Raw genomic sequence first — 27,167 nt, 5'->3', positions numbered from 1 at the left:
CAATAGCTACAGTTAATTGTCCTCTGTGACCTGAAAATTAGTTGTGAATTTTGAGGTACACACTGAGCTGAAACTTGTAAATTAATACAAACATTAGATATTATAGTAGCAATATAATAATAGGAAGTTGCAGAATGTTTATAGATATAGGTAAAAAGATATATTTAAAAATAACACGGCTGGGCATGGTGGCTCATGCCTGTAATCCCAAGACTTTGGGAGGCTAAGGCAGGAGAATGACTTGAGCCTGGGAGTTTGAGACCAGCCTGGACAATATAGTGAGACCCCATCTCTTCAAAATTTTTTTAAAATTAGCTGGGCATGGTGGTACACACCTGTAGTCCCAGCTATTCAGGAAGCTGAGGTGGGAGGATCTCTTGAGCCAGGACAGTTGAGGCTGCAGTGAGCCATGATCATGCCACTTGCCCTCCAGCCTTGGTGACAGAGTGAGACCCTGTCTCAAAAACCCCCCAAAAACAACAAAGCAGGACATTTGGTAATTTACTGTGATAATATATACTTTGTTTTACATGATTTTAAAAATTATTGTGGTGCCTAAATATTTATATTCTCTGTTCCAAAAAATCTATAGTCTTAACCCACATTTGACAATCACTCAGTGTCCCCTCTAATCCAAGTTCTACAATAATATTACCTTAAAGGGTAAATGTTGGGCCTGTTAAAATGTAGTATGCTACTCAACAGATCACTGACCAAGAGTTCAAATGTATGTCTTACAGTAAGCATACCAGATATTGGGAGACAGTATATGGTTGTGTGAGAAGTAAATGAAACTCAGAACTTTTATAAAACATTTATAAAAACTCAGAACAAAACCTGGCACATAAGAAACAGCCTAATAATGTTAGCCATTGATATTGTAATGTGAGGACATAAAGTATATTAAACTTTTAGATATAGTCTTATTTATTTCTTATCTTAGATAGTATACTAGTCGTTGATTCAGCTATTCTTACTCTTTAAAAAAAGTGCTTCAGTGTGGCCTGAATTAGGATAAGGATTTGAGGGCATTTGTAGGTATCCCTTTGCACACAACTGTGTAGATGGCACAGTAGGCCAGCTGTTACTAAAGACATTCATTATACAGTTACTAGAAGTCAATGAGGCACTATTTTTCCGTCATCTCTTGGGAAGTTGTTTTCTTTCTTGCCTTTGGTCTACTTGCCTTTGGGACTCCGTAACTAAATCAAGCACTCTAAAAATTAGCATAAACACACCTTTGGGTTTTATTCTCATACAAAAATCTATCTCCTCAAAAGACCATCTTGGGACATTTAATCTCCCCCACGCCCCTCCCCCCAAAAAGATTTTAACTTTTTATTTTTAATCAATTGTAGTGTTTTTATAATTTAGTGGCTTGAGGGCAAAGTAGTTATGAGAATACACAACTTTTATATATTTTGTTTACTTAGACATTTTGTGACTTGGGCAGGCGTGTTAATCTCTTTACACCTCACTTCTTTATTTTAAATTTAATGGAACATATTTTCTAAAGTAGTTACTAGTGTTAATATTCTTCCATTTTAAATATTTATTTTAAGGAATTCTATTTTTTCAAACAAATACACAGTAAAAACATAAGGGTTCCAATCCAACCTAATATGTATATCTTTATAACATCACTGTTTTGCTCTTTTGGATGTAATAATTTTGTTAGCCTAAATCAAGAGAATTGGTAAATAGAGAGAAATTACTGTACTCAATGTGTCTTAGTGACTTCAAACCCTACCCTAGAAACTATATGGAAAGAGGTATCCGTGACAGTAAGAGGATTGTGGGTTCCACTTAAGTTCCAAAAACTTTTTCAATTAAACTGTTTGGGAAGAATTGTTTAAATAAAATGTATTACACATTGCCTTTTTTGGGTGGTATTGAACTTAATTTTCTCCCCAAAATGTATCAGTCATTTAATGAGATTCTGCTTAAGAAATTTAGGACACCCATTTGTGAGGGTAAATTCCATTCATCAGGGCAAACACAGATTGCAGGTAGCCCTGGAACTGAGGAATAGCTTTGATTGTTGGTAACATTTGCAGGTCCACAGCTTCCTGATCAATCTTACACTACTCTGTAATTTCATATGTCTCTTTTTTGGTGTTGAAAACCCCACCTTCCTGATGTCTGGGCTTCCACAGCTGCTGCTTCTTAAAGTAAGCATCAGTATGTTTGAGGATTTCATATTGCTGAGAGCAATTTTTGTGGAGGTGGCGATGGCAAATTTCTGGTGTGTTCCTCGTAGAGGAACTCGACTGAGGACCAGAGATCCAGTTACAGGTAACAAGCCAATGCCCACCTGCTTCAGGAAAATCACCTTCTTGCCTCTGTGGCGGCCAGTGAGGATGATCAGAATGCTCCTGGGAGCTGGCTTGCAGTTTTCTCACATGCTAACTGGCTTGCAGTTATTTGCTGTGGCTCAACAGCTTTCAAGGCACGTCTTCCCTAAGATAATATCAAGGCAATTTGTGAAGTTTAACCACCTGGGTACCACTGTTCTTGTCACCGCCAACTGATTTTCTAATGGCTGCAAGAACCTCTTTCTGTTTTCAATCTTGGATTCATTGGGTGAGTATTTCCTTTTATGCATGTCTTTCCTAGAATACATAGCAGATCGGGCATATCTGCCAATTCTTCTGACAATTGACAGGATTTCGGCCTTTGGATTTTTAGCCTTGCAGTTACCCCTTTTCACCTTGCCACTAGTGTCAGCCTTCTTGCCTTCAGGCTTCTTCTCCTTAGTATCCGGCTTCTCAACTTTTTCACCTGCCATCTTGTAAGATGGGAAAGAGCTGAACTTAATTTTTTTGATAACTCAGGTTCACCACCATGATAACATTCTCAGGGGTTACTGAGATAAATACCTGTATATCTATAAAACAATTCACTGAATAATTAACTAGTACCTACTGAGTGACTTCTGTGTGCCAGGCATTTGGATTGGATACCAGGTATATGATAATGAACAAAACCAGATGGAATTTCTATCTTTGTGATATAAAGTCTAGTTGTGAAAAAAAAAATGACACCACCTAAATGATCACACAAATGTATAATTTTAAACCTTGATCAAGTGCTATGAAGAAAATTTTTATTGTTAAGAATATTACTTTGGAATTAGATCACGGTTCAGTCCCAAATTGACCAATTGGTAGTATTGTGATCCTGCACAGCAATCTGAATTAGATAGAATGAGAACAGCCTGTTTTCTGGGTTGTGTTGTGAAGATCAAATGAGGTAACAAATGTGATGTTATTTTGTTAATTTTTTACGTGCTTATTATCTGTCTTCCTGGACTTGAACATAAGCTTCAGGAGAGTAAGAATTTTTTGGTCTATCTTACTGAACTGTTGTTTTCCTTAGTACTTGGATCAGAGAGTCACATCATGGGCATGAATTAATATTTGTTGAATGAATGAAATGTTGTTCATGATTTCTTGCCCATACTCAGCATTCATAAGGAATATTTTGTACTTAACATATTTTTTCTTCCCTATAGTCAGATTGATATTCTATTTGTTACTTTCGTGGCTGTCTCCTGCAGTTCTGCTTCTCTTCCTAATTTGACTCTGGACTAGAAAATCAGATAACCAATGTGATAGATGACATAGATGTCTCTGTAATAAGAGATATTTAAAAAAATCTGTAAGAGAGAAGGCCTCTCTTAAAAGCAACAAGAGGATGGCCAGGCATGGTGGCTCATGCCTGTTAATTCCAATAATTTGAGAGGCTGATGCAGGAGGATCACCAGCAGTTCAAATCCAGCTTGGGCAACATAGGAAGACTCCATGTCTACAAAAATAAAAAAAGTGAGCCAGATGTGTTGATGCATGTGGTCTCAGCTGCTTGGGACGCTGAGGTGGGAGGATTGCTTGGTCCCAGGAGGTCAGGGCTGCAGTGAGCCATGACCATGCCACCGCACTCCAGCCTAGGTGACAGAGCAAGATCCTGTCTCAAAAAAAAAAAAAAAAAAAAGGAACAGGAGTGAAATTTCATGCATAAACTTACTGAGATCTCTTTTTGTTATTTAAAGGCCTTTTAAACATTTCAGCTACATTCTATATATATAGTTGATGTTGCCAGATAAGGAAACTCATAAATGAAATGTTACAGTTCTTCTAATAAAGCATGCTTATTATAGCTTTATATCACATTATATCATAATTTTTGTATATAATTAGGTTAGAAGAAATTTAAATTTTTAATTTTTAAAGGTTAGCCTCATTCTGTTTGTATACTAATTTTTGTGGATCATATAGAACTTTTGTTTGATATAATTCTCTTAAGTATTTAAGTATTAACTCATACTTAAATATGAATTCTTCATAATTTTAAGTATTAATGGTAATGATCTGTCCTCACAGTGCATTTAAAGTAAACTTACCTGGTTAATTATTTCCCAGGGCATGTTTGCACACTTGCTATTTATTGATTACTAACTCCTATCTTTTATTTAATAACAATATCTCCTAGAAAAGTGTCAAGAGTTTTTTTTTTTTTTAGCTTTATTAATCTTGGCAGTATGGTCTCAGATGACTCACCAGGAACTGTGCAACTAAGAAGATTGAGTCTTCAAACAAATGAAGCATTACATTTTATTATCATAGGGATAGTTTTTGGTTTTCAGATCTCATACTCTAAAATGAAGATAAAATGTTATAAATTAATCCTTGTTTATCCCATGGGGTATTATCTTTGAGAAAGTGAATTCCTACTTGAAATAGTGTCTAGATTTTTGTCATTGTTTGTTTTGTTTTTGCTTTAATGAGTCCCAGAATATGACATGAAATTAAATTCCGATGAATTATTGCCATGCTATTTATTTCTACTAATGATAATTATCTCATGTGACATGCAACTATCCTTTCTTAATTGGATATCATAATTGAAAAACTGCAGTCAGGCTGGCAAACTAATCACATAAAAAGTAAATTTTTTACCCTCAATATTTTCAATAGTCACTTCTCAATTATGAGAAAACATTGTTTGTTAGAAGCATATTCTAAGTTGATGTTTTCAGTATAATTTTGGATTCCTGTGAATGACAATATTATATATAATAATTATTAATATTTAATTACAATAAATATATACATAGTTTACTTTTTCCTTTGTAACTCTAATATAAGCCTAAAAGCTAATATTACATAAGTGAATATATTAATAAATTGTGGTACAACCACTAGATCTAATATCATGTAACTATACAAAATTATGTATGTAGAAAATATATAATCATATGGAAACATGCTTATATTGAAATATTAAGTGGAAAAATGAGGACACTAAAATTATAGTACAGTATGATTTTATAGAAAAAAGATGTGACGGGTATAAATGAAAACTATATTTCTGTTGAGAAGATGGGATTTTGAAAAATATTTCAGCTTTTATTCAAGTTTTTTTGTATTTTTGTTTTCCTTAAAATATAAAATAGAAATTATCTGTAAGTGTCTCAGATCAGACAAATATTTGACAAACTTTATGTCTCAATTATCAGGTAGAAAAGTATGGCTATCATATTGGTTTCCTCGTCTCTTTGCCTTTATGTGTTAAAAAGTCCCACTTTAAGTTAAGAGCCAGAGATAAGAATGGCAGATAGTTCTGTAATAATTGGTCTTTTCCCCCATCTACTTTTATTGTGGAAAACTTCAGACATATAGAAAGCATAGTAAAGTGAACCCACATATTCTCAGCTTTAACAGTTTTCAAAATTTTGCTAATTCTTTTGTTATTCCTTTTCCTGACACACTTTCTTTTTCTAGGCATTTGTAAAGCAGTTTCTAGTGATTGTTATTTTAACTATAAATAGTTCTTTATATTTCATTGATAAGCCTTTTAACATACCTACCACTTTATTATCACATTTAATACTGTTAACCATAATTTGTTAGTCTTGAAATTCTCTATCCATATTCAAATTTCTGCTTGTCTCAAAATTATCTTTTTATGATTAATCTGTTAAAACCTGTATCCGAAGTCCATAAATTACATTTGGTTATTATGTCTCCTAAGTCTCTTTTATTTTCAATAGCCATTTCAAAATGTATTAGACATCCTAATAAAAGAGAAAAAAAAAGGCCGGGCATGGTGGCTTACGCCTGTAATCCCAGCACTTTGGGAGGCCGAGGCGGGTGGATCATGAGGTCAAGAGATCGAGACCATCCTGGCCAACATGGTGAAACCCCATCTCTACTAAAAAATACAAAAATTACCTCGGCGTGTGGCACGTACCTGTAGTCCCAGCTACTTGGGAGGCTGAGGCAGGAGAATTGCTTGATCCTGGGAGCCGGAGGTTGCAGTGAGCCGAGATCGTGCCAATGCACTCCAGCCTGGTGACAAAGTGAGACTGTGTCTCAAAAAAGAGAAAAAAAAAAAAAAAAAAAGAAATCACTATATTGCTCAGAGTATATTTTCTTGCCATCTTTTTAATATAGTCTTTTCATAGTTTAGATCTATTAGAAGTAATTTTATATCTTTTTCAGTTAATATTATATCTGAAGCTTTTTATACTTAAAATAGTTATTTCCCACTTCAGTACCTACAGTAAGATGGATCTTAATTTTTCTTTCTAAGACGGAGTCTCGCTCTTGTTGCCCAGACTGGAGTGCAGTGGTGCGATCTCGGCTCACTGCAACCTCCATTTCCTGGGTTCAAGCGATTTTCCTGCTTCAGCCTCCTGAACAGCTAGGATTACGGGTGCCCGCCATCACACCTGGCAAATTTTTGTATTTTTAGTAGAGACGGGGTTTCACCATGCTGGCCAGGCTGGTCTCGAACTCCTGACCTCAGGCAATCTGCTTGTGTCGGCCTCCCAAAGTGCTGGGATTACAGGCATGAGCCACTGCGCCCAGCCTTAATTTTTTTAGATACTACATCTTATTTTTAAAGAATGTCATTTTACAGTGTACTACAACACATTTTCTTATTGTTAGAGTTGAAGAGACTTCCATTTTTGAGTAAGAGGTGTAGTTTCTCTACTTATTACCCAGAGTAAGGGAAATGGTCTAGGAACTGTTTTCTCTATACCAGGCAATGCCAGATCTTGATCTATTTGATCATTTGAGAGAGGTATTTACTTTTGCCAATTGGAGGATAAATAATCCTCCTATTAAGTTTAAGTCTTATTTTTTATTAGTTTCTTACTTTTTTTTTTTTTTTTTTTTTTGAGATGGAGTCTCGCTCTGTCGCCCAGGGCTGGAGTGCAGTGGCATGATCTCGGCTCACTGCAAGCTCTGCCTCCCGGGTTCATGCCATTCTCCTGCCTCAGCCTCCCAATTAGCTGGGACTACAGATGCCCACCACCTCGCCCGGCTAATTTTTTTGTATGTTTAGTAGAGACGGGGTTTCACCATGTTAGCCAGGATGGTCTCGATCTCCTAACCTCGTGATCCACCCAAATTTGATTACTGCCATCCTAAATGCCATTGGGTTATCTGAATATGTGATGCATTCGTATCTCCCAGTACTATCAAGGATAAAGGAGGTAATAAATTCAGATATTGGCAGGACTTTGTGTAGCAGGGAAAGTATGGAAAAGGTTGCTGCCTACCTTAGTTACAATAGGTTGAATTCATCAAAGGACTTCCAACTGGAAAAGGAGAAACTTGAAATAGAGATTAGAAGTCATGCAATAACTATGATTCTTAGGTGCATATATTTATGGATATATTAGTTTCCTAGGGCCGCTGTATTTTAAGCCACTAATTGTGTGGCTTAAAATAACAGGTGTTTCTTATTACACAGTTCTGGAGGCTAGAAGTTCAAAATTAAGGTGTCAAGATCATACTTCCTGTGAAGGTTCTAGGGAATCCTTCTTTGCCTCTTCCTAGCTTCTGGTGGTTGCCTGCAGTTCCTTGACTTTCCTTGTAAGACATACACACATCACTCCAAACTCTGCCTCTATCTTTACATGGCATTCTTTCTTTGTGTGTCTCTTCTTGTAAGGAAATCACTGATTTGATTTAGGGCTCATCCTCATCCAGTGTGTCCTCATCTTAACTAATCACATTTGCCAAGTATTTCCAAATAATGTTACATTCTGAGGTTCTGGGTAGACATGAGCTTTGAGGAGACACTATTCAACCCAGTTTAGTGGGTGTGGGCATTTGTGTATAGTTTTATGGGTGGAGGGGGACACCTAGGAAACTACCATAATCTCTGTGAGAATGCACATTCTAATTTTCTTCAGAGTTTATTTCTACTTTTACTTAAGTAGTTTAATTTGAGAATGGTGTGAATGTGGGGGAAATGTTAGAAACCACTGACTTAAAACAATAGTTTTAAATTGTATGTTGAATAAGTCCCTATTTGCTGCTATTCCTTGAACTTAGTTTCCTTGGCTCCATAGTGTATTTTGAAGCAAAGGGCAGGACATATGCACCATGAAGTGGTAATATGAAAAGATGGAGGCCATTAGTTTAGCATGTGCTGGTATTGGTCTATTTTTCCATAAAGTATAGCTCTTCAGTTAATCATTGTCCTGGTATACAAGGGAATTTTTTATTTATGACCTTCTTACTATGAGTAATTCCTGGCTTTTGAGGATATCTTAAGGATATGGATCTTTCACACTCCTATGCTGAAGATCTTTGAATTTTCTTTTCCTGTGCTTGACATCGAGTGCTGAATGTAGTTTAGTACATGTCTTAGATTCCAAATGTCTAAAAGCATTTTTTATCACATATCATTAAGTAGCAGCATTTTCCAAAGCAGTCATCTATCATGTTGTAATCTTTCTGATTGGATGGTAAATGCATCCTTACAAATTATCAGCATTACAGTATTTCATCAAAATGGAATATGCACTTTGGGAGGCCGAGACGGAAGGATCGCTTGAGCCCAGGAGTTCCAAACCATCCAAGAAATTTGACGAGACTCTGTCTGTATGGAACATAAAAAATTAGCCAGGCATGGTGGCATGCACCTGTAGTCCCAGCTACTCAGAGGCCTGAGGCAGGAGCATCACTTGAGCCAAGAAGGTTGACACTGCAGTGAGCTGTGTTCATACCAGATGCACTCCAGCCTGGGAGACAGAATGAGATTCTGTCTGAAAAACAAAAAACCCTAACTTTGTAAACCAAAGAGTCAGATTTAGAAGGAAACTTCAAGGCAGTGAAAATATATATCTTTTTTTAAAGTTGTCTTGTAGCCTTCTATTTAATAGAGCTTCTTTGGCTCTTAGACTAAAATGTTTAACATTTACTTATTCACCAAACTAATTATTTAGGTGTAGTGTGTGTGATGCATATGCTGTACTAAACCCAGGGCTGGAATGATAAACCTGACAACATATGTGTATGTACAGTATTTCTCCATTCCCTCAACAAATAATCATTGTGTATCTGCTATATGTAAGGCATAATATCAGGAATTTCTGATGCAAGGATAAACAAAATAGACACAGTCCCTGCACTACTGACAGTCTAGAAAGGAAGACAGATTAATCAGATAATCATGCAAATAAATATAAAATTATCACTATGAAAATGCTAGGAAGGAGAGGTGAATAGTGAGTGCTCACGTTTCAGAGCTCAGGGAATTTGACCTAGTCTTTGGAGGGAGATCATGCAGGAGCTAGAAAACTTCCCCAAGGAACTGACTTTGGATCTGAGAGTTAGATGATTATTGGAAATTATGTAGTGAAGAGGATGTGTGAAGATTCTAGGAAGCAAAAATAACATGTAGATCTTATACAGTATGAAGTGTGAATTATTTATAAAGAAAGGAAGCAGTATGGTTGGAAATGTCAACCTAAGGAAAGAAAATGAGGCAGAATTAATATAGAGACTTTATTTGGGTCAAGGTTGAGGACTGCAGCCTGGGAAACATTGGGAAGTGCTCCATTTGGCCTTTGTTACAAGCAGGTGTTTTTTTGTTTGTTTGTTTTGTTTTTCTGAGACACAGTCTTACTCTGTTGCCCAGGCTGGAGTGCAGTGGCACAGTCTTGGCTCACTGCAACCTTCACCTCCCTGGTTCACGCGATTCTCATGCCTCAGGTTCCCAAGTAGCTGGGACTACAGGCATGCACCACCACGCCTGGCTGATTTTTGTATTTTTGGTACAGACAGGGTTTCACCATGTTGGCCAGGCAGGTCTCAAACTCCTGGCCCCAAGTGATCCACCTGCTTCAGCCTCCCAAAGTGCTGGGATTACAGGCATGAGCCACCATGCCCAGCCACAAGCAGATTTTTAAAGGCAAAAAGGGACAAGGGACTTTGTCTAAGCCCACAAAAGGGGCTGATACAAATTTATGTTTGACATGAATTCTTACTGGTTTACAAAAGTAACATTGATTACTAATTGGCTATATGTTGTTGAACTATAGTTTGTTAAGGTGTCTAGTGTATGGTATGTTTTGGCTACTTGGTGTCAGTTAGTCTACAGCCCACATAGCAAGTGGCTTCAAGAGTTAGGTATTTAGCTCAAGCGGGGAGCAAGACATGACTGCTGTCACATTTTTGTTTGTTTATTTTTTATTTTTGTAGAAAAGGTCTCGCTTTGTTGCCCAGGCTGGATTCAGACTCCTAGGCTCAAGAGATCCTCCTGCCTCAGCCTGCTGAGTAGCCAGAACTATAGGCATGCCATGTCACATTTTAATGCTTCTCTGGGCCTGGTAATTTAAAGGGACTTGAATTTCTCAGATTAAAAATTTGTTTTCTTTCTCAGAACACAGAGAACAAGGGAAAGCATCATGCAAGATGAGACAAGGGAAAGCATCATGCAAGATGAGGCAAGAGAACTATGGCAGAGGCCAGACCTATCAGGGCCTTTTAAAAGATTAAGGATTTAAGTCTTTCAAGAGCAATGGGAGGATGTTGGAAGATTTTAAGCAGTGTGTGTGTGTGCGTGCGTGCGTGCACGCGTGTGAGTGTGTGTGTTGTAGGGTGGCAGGGCAGGTATGACAGGATCAGATTGTTCTTTCCAAATAATTGGTATAGAAGGGACTAGAGGGGAAAATGTGGATGAGGGAGACCAGTTTCAAGGCTATTGAGTAACCCTGGTACAAGATAGCTTGGATTACGGAGGAGGCCAGGGAAATATAGAAAGGTATAAGCCTGAAACCCACTCTCACTACTTCCCCATCCTCAATTATTTAATTCCTTTTCAGAACAAGTTATGTTATATGCCTGCAACCCAAAGGATCTAAACTACATCATTTGGAAGATTTTTATTATTCTCCAGCTTCCAGTTAGAAATCTAAAAAAAAAAAAAAAGGAATGTATTGCTTCAGCTGGTTCTCTCCCACTTGTAAGCTTGCTTTTTTAGAAGTACAATGATAACCATATATATATATATATACACATACATATTTTTTTTTTTTTGAGACAGAGTCTCACTCTGTTGCCCAGGCTACAGGGGCTCAATCTCAGCTCACTGCAACCTCTGCCTCCCAGGTTCAAGCGATTCTCCTGCCTCAGCCTCCAGAGTAGCTAGGATTATAGGTATGGGCCACCAGGGCCAGCTAATTTTTGTATTTTTAGTAGAGACGGGGTTTAATTATGTTGGCCAGTCTGGTCTCGAACTCCTGACCTCAAGTGATCCGCCCGCCTTGGCCTCCCAAAGTGCTGGAATTACAGGTGTGAGCCACTGCTCCCAGCCGATAATTATATTTTGATAATTATTCTACAACAATATTTGATGGTGGCCTGTTGCATCCTCAGTTTCTAGGGTTTCATAGATACACTTTAATCTCAGTGGGAACACTAAGCTTTATCATTTATTGAAATATTCTTTTTCTTCTGGACCTTCTCCTCTTCTTATTATGACTTAAAAAAATTTTTTTAAGGACTGTCATTTAGGCAGGAGTTGTGGTGCACACCTGTAGTCCTAGCTACTCAGAAAGCTGAGGCAGGAGGATCCCTTGAGCCCAGGAGTTTGAGGCTGCAGTGAGCTACAATTGTACTACTGCCTTCCAGCCTGGACAACAGAAGGAAACCCTGTCTGTAAAAAAGAAAGAAAGAAAGAAAGATTTTTAAAAAGAGATAAACCTTATTTTTTTAAAAGAATGTCGTGTGATGATGGTTTCTTATATTGATTTATTAATGATATCCTTGTCTTACAGATATCATTAGGTTCCTATTTTAGTCAATACTTAATTACCTGAATCATCATCTCCTGGGGAAAAAGCATTAGATTACAGAGGCACAGGATCAGGCTTGTGTTGTCTTCCTCAAAATTTTCTCAGGATTTTCCTCATGTTTTGCTTTCAATGAGGTTAATTGATTGGGCCGTCTCATTATTGTTAATGTGTGAAATAAGTGAATTTATCAGTGGTTTACAATAACCATTTACAATAACCTTCATCCATTATTTATGGAAATGATTTTGTACTACATTAGCTTTGATGAGAATATGCAGTTTGCACATTGATTAGTAGTGAAATAAACATATTTCACATCTTTAAATTTCCATGTATTCATTTATTTGAGGATAGATGTTGATGATACTTTGCAAGAATTCTTATTAATTAGAAAGTGTTAGAATCTAAGGATAATTTGCCTGCAGATGGGAACATAAGAAAAGAAATAAAACTGAACTTTTTTTCCTCTGGTAATATGTTAGCCCCCTTAGAAATTTAAAAATTGTATACTGTAATGCACCACATAATGATGTTTCTAGTCAACGAAGGACCACATATACAACAGTGGTCCCATAAGATTATAATGAAGCTGAAAAATTTCTATTATCTAGTGACATTGTAACTATGATAATGTTGTAGAGCAATGCATTACTTTTTCTATGTTTAGATAAACTAATACTTACCATGTCTATCATGTTACAGTTGCCTACAGCATTCAGTATGGTAACATGTTTTACAGGTTTGTAGCCTAGGAGCAAGAGGCTATACCATATAGCCTAGGTGTGTAATAGGCTTTACCATCTAGGTTTGTGTAAGTACACTCAATGGTGTTCACACAAATAAAAAATCACCTAACGATGCATTTCTCAGAAGGTATCCCCATTGTTAAGTGACACATGACTGTATAACATTTAGTGACACAAAGATAAGCTTTCCAATTATCTTTAAGCCAGCCTATGAGCCTCTAGCCAGTTCAGAAGTTGTGTCCTTTCATTTCATAAGATGAGGGCTCATCTTCTTTGGGCGAAGCCTTCCATGGGGAGGGGAAAGCTAACATCTCATTAACAACTGGAGTTGTAAATAGTGGTAAAAGTTAGTTAAGTAGGTCTCAGGCTCTGGAATAAGCTTTTAATTTTCCCTAGACACGTCCTTGAGCAATGTCTTTTAAGAGCCAGTGTAAGTTCTGCCTAAATGTGCTTCTGACTTGCTGGACAAAGAACCTCTTTTGGTGCTGGATCTACTCCTAACTTCCTGGATCCTACATCTCCTGACTTAACTGCCTCTAATGCCAGCTACCTACTGAAACCTGTCTTCTTCTTGACCTCGACTCACTTCTATGCTAGCCACTTAGCCTGTTCAGTGCCTAACTTCATATTGGCTCTCCTGTATGCCTTCTACTTCCCCTTGATATGACAGAAAATAAAATCTAGCTGTGAGATTGGACCTGTTAATTTGAGAGAAGCATTATACCCTAAATCTTTCCTAGCCATCAACATGATGAAAGATTTTTAGAACCTTTTATTTACCGAGACTTAAAGCATTCTTGCTAGAGCTCTCTGGAGACTTAATATTTTAAAAGTGAGGTAGTTGTCATCAACTCCTTTTTTCTATATTGGTCTGGCCAGTAGTGCATAATCAATTATGTATTTGTTGAATGTATGATAGTCACCAAATGCCATATTTAATTATTCTATTTAGTTTTACCAACACAAGCCATTCAGACACCTTTATTTCTGGTTTCTTATTACTATGTAAAGCATTCTTGAATTATTTACTTTATCCACAAGCTAATATAATATTTTATAGTAGCCATAAATATGATTCAAAAACAATACTGCTATAGAAAAACCATATTTTATATTTACTGGTAAACACCAATTCTACTTGAACCAAATAGCATATTTAGAACTTATATATTGAACAGCAGTATCACATAATAGCAGATTCATTTGTTAATATTAGAATACTAAATTGACTAGCTTTTGTCTACATAACTAAGGTTAAAATTGGTACCTTGTAGGGCCTGAAAAGCTTAATTATTGTATATATAATATGATAGTATAAATGAAGTTAAATTTATGTGGCAACGAGGGTTATCATCCTCCTGATGTTCTGATATTGTAAAATATTTGAAATATTTAAATATAATTTTTAAAAAATAATATAAAGAATAAATATAAAATTATGCTCTTTTCATGTGTAGCTTAGGTGATCTATTTCATTTATTTTATAGTTGTTGTTTCTGCAACATTGGAAATTTTTTAAAAATCCTAAAATGTAGTAGGGTTACAGCTCTGTTTCAAAATTCACTGAAATGTTATTAATATGTAGTGCTTATATAAGAGCAACTAATAGCCAGGTGCAGTGGCTCATGCCTGTAATCCCAGCACTTTGGGAGGCCAAGATGGGCAGATCACCTGAGGTCAGGAGTTCAAGACCAGCCTGGCCAACATGGTGAAACCCCATCTCTACTAAAATATGAAAACTAGCAGGTAGCAGGCATGATGGCAGGTGCCTATAATCTTAGATACTTGGGAAGCTGAGACAGGAGAATCACTTGAAACCAGGAGACGATGGTTGCAGTGAACCGAGATCGCACCACTGCACTCCAGCCTGGGCAGCTGAGTGAGACTCCATCTCAAAAAAAAAAAACAAAAACAAAAACCCAAAAAAAACAGAAACTAATAATGGAGTGATGACTTTAGTTCTTTTAAAAACCTGTAATCTATGTATTTTCATCATACACAAAAAGAATTTTGTGTAAATAGTTAAAATACTGTAATTGACATGAATTATTGTTTTACAATGAGCAATTACATTACACTAGTAAACTCATGAGCATTTTCTAACTTATGGTATATTTGTTTTGCAGGAGAAAATAGATGTAAAGATGGTTTTCACAACTTGAATATGTAATTTCCCGTTAATACAAAATATTTTACCAATTGTTACCACAAAATTGGTTAAAATTAATACTTTTCTGTCATAATAGATCAAGGCAATTTACATTTAGTTTTCTTTGTCTTTTTTGTTTGTTTTGTTTCCCTTCCCACCCCCTAATTATTTCATGGCATTTCAGTGCATCAGAGAATTTAGATGAGCTGTCTTCCTCCAGTAGCTGGTTACTTAACCAGAAGCACAGTAAGAAAAAGAGAAAAGACAGGACAAGATTGAAATCTTCATCCTTGACTTTCATGAGTACATCAGCCCGAACAAGGCCACTTCAGAGTTTCCACAAACGAAAACTGTACAGATTGAGCCCTACTTTTTATTGGACTCCACAGGTAAGGCTGCCTTTGGGAAGAAAACATGATCAAAGATTCACCATCAGCATATTTCATGCATGAGAAGATGTAGATTGTTATTTAGAATAACACTTATTTTGAATAATTACATGTAGAAAACTTACAAATATAGTTTAAAAATGATATAGTAGATATTAATAATACTAAAGTGGGCTTTAGTAATTTTTTAAACATTGCAAGCAGTGTACTCTGAAACTTCTCACATCCCCAGTTTTTTTAAAGATCTATTATGCCTAAACTAATTTGAGAGAAAATGAAATTTCAAGATGATTTTTAAAATGTACTGTCAAAGATAAGAGGGTAAACACAAATGTACTACATATTTGTCTCATAAATATTTGCTCAGAAGAAGAAAATCTGCACAGCTGTCAGTTATTTTGGAAGAAGTAACGTTGCTTTCCTTTTTAGGTTTGATATTTATTAATCTTGTTGAGTGCTCCTTTTCCTTCTTCTAGAACATAAGCAATACAGTTTTAGATGCTCATGCTTACAATTTTTACAAATTAAGTATACTTCATTAGAAACATTCATTTTGTAAAACATATTTTTCATGTGTGAACAAAATAATGGGTATACTTCCTTTAGTGTACTTCTAAACCAGCTGTGATGAAAAGCAAAATAAGTTATCTCTAGTTCTTGCTGGATATGCTTCCCCCTGACAATTAACGTTAGATTTCTTAATATATCAAAGGAAAGAAATTATTGATACTACTATTTAATATTGTTTCTGATTATCATTACGTTATCTATTTAAATATGTTTATTAAAATAAAGATGCTTTGTTTTATTAGGAAACAATTTTAAGCTCTTTTATCAGGGTCCAGTTATAAATAGGAATGTGGATTCTGACAAATTAGCTTTCATTGAAAGACTTTTCCTGCCCGGCGCGGTGGCTTATGCCTGTAATCCCAGTATTTTGGGAGGCCAAGGCAGAGGGATCACTTGAGGTCAAGAGTTCGAGACTGGCCTGGCCAACATGGCGAAACCCCATCTCTACTAAAAATACAAAAATTAGCCCAGCATGAAAAATACAAAAATTTGCCCAGCGTGGTGGCGGTGCCTGTAATCCCATCCACTAGGGAGGCTGAGGCAGTAAATCTGATTCCAAAGCCCATGTTCTTTTTATAAACATTTATAGCAACAAAAATAAACCAAACCTTTTGTGAGCCGGAAGTCAGTAAAGACAGTATATTTCAGGGTTTGTAAGGTTAGAGGTATTAGGAAATATATAGAAAAGATGGGTTTTGAAAGACAAGCAGAGTTTTGAAGGTTATGGTGAAGAGAAGGAAAGGATTTTAAGTGAATAATTGGAACAAAGATGAAAAAAGTGATGGAGAATAGCAAATTCTGTTACCCTCAGCTTATCTCCCATATTGTCAGCCCAATAATTATTTACCTTTCTAAACTTAATTTAAATGTCATTTCTCTCAGGAAGCCTTCCTTGACATGCCCAGAATGGCATATATATTGTTATAGCACCCTGTTTTAACCTTGCTGAGCTGGAATTTATTATACTATTTTATAATCATTTCTTTTCCGACTTTTCAGAAAAAAGTATGTTATGTTTTCAGAGAATAGGGGCTGTATCTTTTTATTTCCAGATCTGCAGGGCCTTGAAGACCTGTCTGATAGAATGTGCTCAATAAATAATTGTTTAATGTGTTAAAGAATTAACCAAGTGGAACATAGGAAAATATTTAAAAGGCAATAGAGAATTGGAACTCTGTGTGTGTGTGTGTGTGTGTGTGTGTGTGTGTGTGTGTGTGTGTTTCCTAGATTTGCCTACTGCAGTGGTCTAGAATAGTGATATTCCATATCCCATAGAACTTTCTTTTTTTTCTTTATGGAAAGTCTTGAGAACCATAGAACTTTCTGTAATGATTCAAATGCTCTATAAATCTATACTGTCCAATATGGTAGCTCCTAGACACATGTAGCTATTGAGCACATGAAACATGGCTTATGTAATTGAGGAACTGAGTTTTTTTTTTCTTTTCCATTTTTTTTTTTAGACATCTCGCTATGTTGCCCAAGCTGGTCTTGAACTCCTGGGCTCAAGTGATCCTCCTGCCTTAGCCTTCCAAAGTGCTGGGATTACAGGTGTGAGCTACTGTGCCCATCCTGAATATTTAATTTATTTTGTTTTTATTTTAATTTAAGTAGCCACACATGGGTAATTGCTACCAAATTGGACAGCACAGATGTAGACTCAGACTTATCCTGATAAGTAATCAGTATGTCTGGAACTCATATTTTGTTTTCTAATACCATTTCCTACTAAAAGGAATCGGGGATTTCTGGAGAAATGGCTGGTCTCCAGGGCTGGGGAAGAAAAGGTATGATTATCCTGGAACATCGTAATGTTAACAGAAAGCAAGGAAGTGTTTAAAAAAATGATAAAGACATGTTGAAAGAACACAGAAGCTAGCTTGAAGACGCCCCTACTGGCCAAATCTAGGACTATTTGGCATCAAAATAAATAAGGACAATATTGAACCGTTGAAAAAATAGGAACTCATGAGTCCATACTGATGATAGATAAATTGGTGAGAAGGAAAACTTTTCCATATGCTAGGATGCTGATTAAGAAATGTGGAATAAACAGTCAAATTAGAGAATCATTTTGCAATCATCATAGTAAAGATTGATTGGACAAGAATCATTAATGGGTATAACTCTGGGGTCAGGATTGAGGAGAGGTTTGATGAGGAACAAGATTTGCATGATCTTAAAGCAGGGGTCCCCAGTCCCCTGGTCACAGACCAGTACTGGTCCGTGGCATGTTAGAAATAGGTCACACAGCAGGAGGTGAGCAGCAGCTGAGCGAGCATTACCGCCTGAGCTCTGCCTCCTGTCAGATCAGTGGCGGGAACTCACGGGAACTCAAACCCTATTGTGAACTGTGCATCTGAGGTATGTAGGTTGTGTGCTCCTTATGAGAATCTAAAGCCTGATGATTTGAAGTGGAACAGTTTCATCCTGAAACCATCTCCCCATCTCCTACACCCCCAATCTCCTGTCTGTGGAAAAATTGCTTTACATGAAACTGGTCCCTGTTGCCAAAAAAGTTGGGGACTGCTGTCTTAAAGTGCCTCCTGCCAGTTGCCAGGGGGCATATAGTAACTATATATACAGAAACAAACAATACTTTGCCTGAGTGATCAAAACTACTGTCACCTGTGAGGGAGGATAACACTGTGTAGTATTCTGACTAGAAATGTATAACCTGAATTTAATCATGAGTAAATATCAGACAAAGCCAAAATCAGACATACAGTATTAAAAAACAACTGGCCAGGATTCTTTTAAAAATGTCAATGTCTTGAAAGCCAAGAAAGGCTAAGGACTTGTTTTAGATTGAAAGAGACACTAAAAAGATACATGACAACTAAATGAATATATGATCTAGAGCAGAATTCTTTTCAAGGGAAAAAAAATTATTGGGACAATTGAGGAAACTAGACTATTGATGGTAGATTAGACAAAATATTTTATTAATGTTGAATTCCCTGAATATTATTGTTTTTGCAGTTATGTAAGAAAATATCCTTATTCTATGAAATACACATTGAAATATTAAGGGTAAAATGGCTAAGGCATCCATTGTATATAATAAATAAACTTCCCTTCTGGAATGGTACCAGCCATGTGCAACCAAAAAGAGAGGGGAGTGAAATATTTAAAATATTGAAAAGCAAAAACAAACGCTGTAGTGGGCAGAATTGTGTCTCCCCCCCACCACCCTGAAAGATATGTCTATGTCCTAACTCCTGGTTCCTAGGAATGTAACTGTTATGGGTTGAACTGTGTCCCTAAGAACTCTTATATTGAAGTTCTAACAGCTAGCACCTTAGAATATGACCTAATTTGGAAATTGGGTCATTAAAGATGCAATTAGTTAAGATGAAGTAATCAGGGTGGGCCCTAATCCAATATGACTGATGTCCTTATAAAAAGGGGTAACTTTGGTCGGGCATGGCAGCTCATGCCTGTAATCCCAACACTTTGGGAGGCCGAGGGGGGTGGATCACCTGAGGTCAGGAGTTTGAGACCAGCCTGGCCAACATGGCAAAATCCCGTCTCTACTAAAAAATACAAAAATTAGCCAGGCATCATGGTTTGTGCCTGTAGTCCCAGCTACTTAGGAGGCTGAAGCATGAGAATCGCTTGAACCTGAGACGCGGAGGTTGCAGCGAGCTGAGATCATGCCACTGCACTCCAGCCTGGGTGACAGAGTGAGACTCTGTCTCTAAATAAATAATTAAAAAAATAAAAATGAAAAGGGGGAATTTAGACACAGATGCATGCATACAGGATGAATGCCACATAAACATGAAAGTTGAGGTCAGAATGACACTTCTACAAGCCAAGGAACACCAAAGATTGGTGTTACTCTGTTGCCCAGGCTGGAGTGCACTGGCACAATCTCAGCTCACTGCAACCTCCGCCTCCCAGGTTCAAGCAATTTTCCTGCCTCAGCCTCCCAAGTAGCTGGGATTACAGGTGCCCGCCACCACCCCCGGCTAATTTTTGTATTTTTAGTAGAGATGAGGTTTCACCATGTTGGCCAGGCTGGTCTCAAAACTTCTGACCTCGTGATCCACCCGCCTCAGCCTCCCAAAGTGCTGGGATTACAGGCGTGAGCCACTGCACCCGGCTACATATGTTTTATTTTAAAAATTTTTTATTGTGGTAAAATACATATTACATATACATATAACAGAGCAAACACCAGAAGATAGAGGATAGGCCTAGCAGAGTCTTCCTCTTAGTCCTTAAAAGAAACCAATCCTGCTGACATCTTGATTTGACTTCCAGCCTCCAGAACTGTTATTTCAGCCACTGAGTTGTGGCATTTTGTTATGACACACCTAGCAAACTAATACAGTGGACATTTTTGTTAGTAAGGTCTTTGTAGTTGCAATTAAGGATCTTGAAATGAGATCATTTTGAATTTAGAATGGGTCCTAAATCCAGTGATTGGCGTCCTTATAAGAGAAAGGAGAGGGCTGGGCGCAGTGGCTCACCCCTGTAATCCCAGCACTTTGGGAGGCCGAGGCGGGCGGATCACGAGGTCAGGAGATCTAGACCATCCTGGCTAACACGGTGAAACCCCATCTCTACTAAAAAATACAAAAAATTAGCTGGGCGTTGTGGCGGGCGCCTGTAGTCCCAGCTACAGGCTGAGGCAGGAGAATGGCATGAACCCGGGAGGCGGAGCTTGCAGTGAGCGGAGATCGCGCCACTGCACTCCAGCCTGGGTGACAGATTGAGACTCCATCTCAAAAAAAAAAAAAGAACGGAGAAAGAGATTTGAGACACAGAGAAGGCTATATGAAGATGAAGGCAGAGATTTGAGTTATGCTTCCACAAGTTAAAGAATGTCAGGGGCCAAGCAGGCACAGTGGCTCACGCCTGTAATCTCAGCACTTTGGGAGGCTGAGGAAGGCGGATCATTTGAGGTCAGGAGTTCCAAACCAGCCTGACCAACATGGTGAAACCCTGTCTCTACTAAAAATACAAAAGTTAGCCGGATGTGGTGGCAGGTGCCTGTAATCCCAGCTACTCGGGAGGCTGAGACAGGAGAATTGCTTGAACCCGGAAAGCAGAGGTTACCGTGAGCAGAGATCCTACCACTGCACTCCAGCCTGGGTGACAGAGTGAGACTCTGTCTCAAAAAAAAAAAAAAAAAAACAATGTCAGGGGCAATAAATAAATAAGTTAAAATCAAGGTGTTGGCAGAAAAAGTAAAATTTAAATTTAATTTAATTTAAAAAAAAGAATGCCAGGAGCCACAGAAACTGAATGAGTCAAGGAAGGATTCTCCCCTAGAGCCATCAGAGGGAGTGTAGCCCTGCCAAGACATCAATTTCAGACTTGTCCTTCACAACTATGAGAGAATTAATTTCTGTTGCTTTAAATCACTCACCTTATGGTAATTTATTATGGCAGTCCTAGGAAACTTATACAGAGTTTGGTGCCAGGAAGTAAGGTGCTGATGTAACAAATACTTAATGGTGGAAGTGGCTTTGGAACTGGGTAATGAGCAAAGGCTGGAAGAATTTTAAGGTCCATGATAGGGAAAAGCCTAGGTTTTGTGAGAGCTCAGAAGGAAATGAGGAAAATGAAAGACAAAGCTGCTGTTATCTTAGAGAATATATATATCATCATGAACAGAATTTGCTAGAAACATGAATGTTAAAGGTGCCTTCGGTGAAGTTTCAGAAGGAAATGGGGGACACGTTATTAGAAACTGGAGGGAAGGCTATCCTTGTTATAAAGTGGCAGAAAACTTGGCTGAATTATATTCTACTGTGAGGTGGAAAATAGAACTTTTAAGCAATGAACTTGGATATTTAGCTGAGGAAATTTCCAAGTAAAGTGTAGGATTTGTTATCTGGTTTCTCCTTGCTTCTTAGAGTAGAATATGAGAGGAAAGAGATAAAGTGAGTAAGGAGCTGTTAGGTTAAAAGCAACCAGAGCTTTGATGATTTGGAAAATTCTCAGGCTATTACAAAAAGTGATATAGCTTGCTCTGGGGATTACCCAGAGCAGAGACAAACTTTTGCTGGGAAGGTTAGGTATGTAACTCATGGATCCAATCAATCATCTAAGCAGAAGCCAGGAACAGAGATAAGGTTATCCAGAAAGAATTTTGAGAGAACACTCCTGTCTTAATGACATGGATTCCCTTGACATATGTGAGAATCCCACAAAGATTTTGAGAATTTTATACCTGAAGCAACACTACCAGCTTAAACCAAAAGGGGCAAAGACGAGACAAAATGAAAAAGGTTGTCAGACCCCCAAAATTTTACAGGCAGGAAATGCACTGATAGAACAACTCAGTTGCAAACACTTATTACCCGCCAATAAAAAGGAAGGTAAATCAGACCTAAATGTGACAGGAAAACAATAAACTTCTAGAAGAAAACACAGGAGAATGTCTTCATGTCCTCGGGGTGGCTGACTTCTTAAACAGGATACAAATATCACTAATCAGAAAATATTGCTAATTTGGGCTTTGTTAATTATGAACTAATTTTCATCAAAGACAGCATTAAGACAATAGAGTACACACTGACTGAAGAGATTTGCATTCTCTTTGTGTGTGGGTGTGTATATATTCAACAAAGATTTTATATCCTGAATATATGTATATATTTTTAAATGGCTAAAAAAACAAGAAAAAAGAGATAACCTAATTAAAAATAGGCATAAATACAGTTACATACTTTAAAATAGTAAAGTGGTAACTTTTGTTATATATATTTTACCACAATAAAAAATTTTTTAAATAAAAAATATGCAGCCGGGTGCGGTGGCTCACGCCTGTAATCCCAGCACTTTGGGAGTCTGAGGCGGATGGATCACGAGGTCAGGAGTTTGAGACCAGCCTGGCCAACATGGTGAAACCTCATCTCTACTAAACCTCATCTCTACTAAAAATACAAAATTAGCCGGGTGTGGTGGCAGGCGCCTGTAATCCCAGCTACTTGGGAGGCTGAGGCAGGAAAATTGCTTGAACCCGGGAGGCGGAGGTTGCAGTGAGCTGAGATTGTGCCAGTGCACTCCAGCCTGGGCAACAGAGCAAGACTCCATCTCTAAATAAATAAATAAAAATAAAATAAAATAAAAATATGCATAAGACTTGAACAGATCTTTTGTAAAAGAGGATATCCAAATGGCCAATAAACATATGAAAATGTGTTTAAAATCATTGCTTATCAAGGAAATGCAATTAATACTACATCAATTTTTTTTTTTTTTTTTTTTTTTTTTTTTTTTTTTTTGGAGACAGGGTCTCACTCTGTCACTCAGGCTTGAGTGCAGTGCAGTGAAGTGATCTCAGCTCACTGCAGCCTCAACCTCCAGGGCTCAAGCTCTCAAACAATACCCCCACCTCAGCCTCCGGAGTAGCTGAGATGACTGGCACATGTCCCCATGCCTGGCCAATTTTTCCTTTATATTTTTTGCAGAGATGGGGTTTCGTCATATTGCCCAGGCTGGTCTCAAACTTCTGAGCTCAAGTATCTGCCCACCTTGGCCTCTCAAAGTGCTGGGATTACAGGCGTGTACCACTGCACCCAGACTAACATACATCTATTCTTATAATCCAGCAATTCCACTCTTAGGAACTCATCCAGGAATAATGAATACATACACACACAAAGGCTCTCCGGAGAAAGAGAGCAATAGAATATATATAGATATATAAGAGAAGATTTATTATGGGAATTGGCTCACATGATTGATTATGGAGACCAAGAAGTTTCATAATATGCTGTCTGCCAGCTGGAGAACTAGGAAATCCAGTGGTGTAATTCAGTCCAAGGCTGGAGCCCTAGAACCAGGGGGAGGAGGATGCCTGGTATTAAGTCCTGGAGTCTAAAGGCCAGAGATCCAGGAGCACTGATGTCTCACTGAAGGCCAGAGAAGATGAATGTCCCAGCTTAAGAAGAAAGGGAATTTGCCCTTCCTCTGCCTTTTTGTTTTATTCGTGCTATCATCAGATTAGGTGAGGGTGATCTTCTCTACTCAGTCAACTGATTCAAATGTTAATCTGTTTTGAAAACACCCTCACAGACACACCTAGAAATAATGTTTTACCAGCTTTCTGGGCATCCATTCACCTAGTCAACCTGACACATAAAATTAACCATCACAGGGCTCATAACAGCTTTACTCATTAAAGCCCCAAATACAAAGTAATCTAAATGCCACCAGCAATAAAAAGGATGGACTACTGATGAAACAACAAAGATGTATCTCCCAGACAATATGTTGAGTGAAAGAAGTGAGAACAGGCCTGGTGTGGTGGCCGATGCCTATAATCCCAACACTTTGGGAAGGCTGATGGGGGAGGATCACTTGAGCCCAGGAGTTCAAGACCACCCTAGGCAACAAAGTGACACCCTGTAGGTTTTTGAGTTGGAGATGTGTCATACCCTTGGTGGTGGTTACCAGGGCATATACCTATGTAAAAATTCATTATGCTGTATATCTTTGCCATAGAAGTGGGCATGTGCCCCATGCTGCACATTCAGAGTAGCCTATCCCCGTTGTTTTGGCCATCTATTGTTGCATGACAGACTATCCCCAAACATAGTGATTTAAAACCATTTTCTATTATCTTTCATGATTCTGTGGATTACCTAAGTAGTTATTCTTCAGCCTTGCCTAAGGTCTCTCCTACAGTTGTAGTAAGATTGTGACTGGGGTTAGCCATCTGGATGCTTGGATGGGCTGGAATAGCTGGGCTTCCTTCACTCTCTGTGCCTCCCAAAATGCAAATATAGAAGCTAGTAGTTCTTCTTAAGACTTAATCCTAGAACTAGCACAGTGTTTTTCTGTTTAATTTATTAAAGTGATACAGTGTAGGATTTAATTTAGGAGGGACTATACAAGGGCAAGAATACTGGGAGTCATGGTTCATTGGGGCTGTAATTGAAAACTACTACAGTCCATCCTCTGGTTCCCTCTTTCATATGTAAAAACCATTTAACACCTTCCTTCCAAGACCCCTGATGTCTCAACCCATTATGGCATTAGGCTCAGGCTTGAAGTCTTGGAACTCATCATCAAGAATCATGTCCATGGCTGGGTGCAGTGGCTCAAATGCCTGTTATCCCAGCACTTTGGGAGACTGAGGCAGGTGGATCACCTCAGGTCAGGAGTTCAAGACCAGCCTGGCCAACATGGTGAAACCCCTACTCTTCTAAAAATACAAATATTAGCCGGGCGTGGTGGTGCGCGTCTGTAATCCCAGCTACTTGGGAGGCTGAGGCAGGAGAATCCCTTGAACCTGGGAGGCGGAGGTTGCAGTGAGCCGAGATCGTGCCACTGCACTCTAGCCTGGATGGCAGAGCAAAACTCTGTATCAAAAAAAAAAAAAAAAAAAAAAAGAATCATGTCCAGGCACCTCAATTGAGAGGTAGACAAACCTTTCCGAGGTGTTAATAAAGGGTCTTACAGTCTCATCCTTAGATCTTGACACTGAGGCCACAGTTTTACTGGCAGTTCCCTGGATTTGATCTTTTACTGATACCATGTCTAACTGTGAGAACCTTTTGGTGTGTGGAGTAGCTGGAAATGAGAAACAGTCTTATTTTTGAACGGGGAAGTACTGGCTCTGTTTTCTCTAACTTCTGCTTGAAAATGTAACAGATTCTTTTTTTTTTTTTTTTTTTTTGAGACAGAGTCGTGCTCTGTCATCCAGGCTGGAGTACAGTGGTGCGATCTCGGCTCACTGCAACCTCCGCCTCCGAGGTCAAGTGATTTTCCTGCCTCAGCCTCCCCAATAGCTAGGATTACAGGCACCACCACCACACAGGGCTATTTTTGTATTTTTAGTAGAGATGGGGTTTCACCACGTTGGCCATGCTGGTCTCAAACTCCTAACCTCAGGTGATCCACCTACCCAAAGTGCTGAGATTACAGACGTAAGCCATCATGCTTGGCCTAACAGCTTCTTTTTAAGATCATCCTACACCATCCATACTTTATCATAGGCAATTAAATGAAACCATTTGGCCCTTTGCACATTCTGCCTAGAAACCTTAGCTAGCTCTATGAGTTTGTAATGTACTCCTTCTATACTCCACTTTTTTGTAAGGAAGTGTTACACTAATTTTTTTTCCTGTGTTTTTTGTTTTTTTTTTTTTTTTTTTGGTGGGGGAGGGATGAGGTCACACTGTGTCACCCAGTCTGGAGTGTGGTGGTACGATCATAGCTCACTGCAGCCTTGACCTCCCAGGCTCAAGCAGTCCTCCCACCTCAGCCTCCCAAGTAGCTGGTTCAAGCATGTACTGCCACACCCAGGTAATTTTTAATTTTTTGTAGAGACAGGGTCTTTCTATGTTGCCTAGGCTTGTCTTGAACTCCTGGGCTCAAAAAATGATCCTCCTGCATTAGCCTTCCAAAGTGTTAGGATTACAGGTATGAGCCACTGCCCTGGCCTAATTTTTCTACTAGAGCAGTAAGATGGAAGAGGTAGAGGTAAACTGATAGGAATAATTATTTAGAATAATTATTTGCAGAGGTTATGATTCCTTTGCTAGACAGGATTAATAAAAAGCATAGATTGTTATGCATTTTTACTTGACTTTGCTCATTTTACAACACTAATGATAATGTCAAATAATAATAGCTAATATTTATTAAGCAATTATGTGTCAGGCATCATTTTAATTTCTGTATTAGTCCATATTCATGCTGCTGATAAAGACATACCTGCAACTGGGTAATTTATACAGGAAAAAGGATTGAATGGACTTACAGTTCTACCTGGCTGGGGATACCTTGCAATCATGGTGGAAGGCAAGGAGGAGCAAGTCATGTCTTAACGTAGACGGCAGTAGGCAAAGAGAGAGAACTTGTGCAGGGGAACTCCTCTTTTTAAAACCATCAGATCTTGTGAGACTTATTCACTATCACAAGAACAGCAAGACTTGGCCCCGTGATTCAATTACCTCCCACCGATCCCTCCCACAACATGTGGGAATTCAAGATGAGATTTGAGTGAGGACACAGCCAAACCATATCATTCCACCCCAACCCCTCCCAAATCTCATGTCCTCACATTTCAAAACCAATCATGCCTTCCCAGCAGTCCCCCAAAGTCTTAACTCATTTCAGCATCAACTCAGAAGTCCACAGTCCAAAGTCTCATTCGAAATAAGGCAATTCCCTTTCGCCTATGAGCCTGTAAAATCAAAAGCAGCTTGGTTACTTCATAGATAAAATGAGGGTACAGTCATTGGGTA

The 27,167-nt window shown here is 38.2% G+C and overlaps 1 protein-coding gene and 1 pseudogene across 8 annotated transcripts in view; one reads left to right on the top strand and one right to left on the bottom strand.

Moving 5' to 3' along the window:
* The window catches only part of KANSL1L (KAT8 regulatory NSL complex subunit 1 like), a 149,888-nt gene that overhangs the window by 80,557 nt on the left and 42,164 nt on the right, over positions 1 to 27,167 (top strand). For all 8 annotated transcript variants that reach the window (XM_009444180.5, XM_516062.9, XM_016950419.4 and 5 more), the window contains exon 6: positions 15,177 to 15,381. In XM_009444180.5, the coding sequence (XP_009442455.1) occupies positions 15,177 to 15,381 (205 nt within the window). The remainder of the gene's footprint in view (positions 1 to 15,176; positions 15,382 to 27,167) is intronic.
* Positions 1,871 to 3,964, bottom strand: LOC104005358 (large ribosomal subunit protein eL6-like; annotated as a pseudogene).

The sequence above is a fragment of the Pan troglodytes genome, chromosome 13 (assembly GCF_028858775.2).
Source record: "Pan troglodytes isolate AG18354 chromosome 13, NHGRI_mPanTro3-v2.0_pri, whole genome shotgun sequence".
In the NCBI taxonomy this organism is placed as follows: domain Eukaryota; kingdom Metazoa; phylum Chordata; class Mammalia; order Primates; family Hominidae; genus Pan; species Pan troglodytes.
Note: the sequence above shows the minus strand (reverse complement) of the source record. Positions and strands in the feature narration are given on the sequence as shown.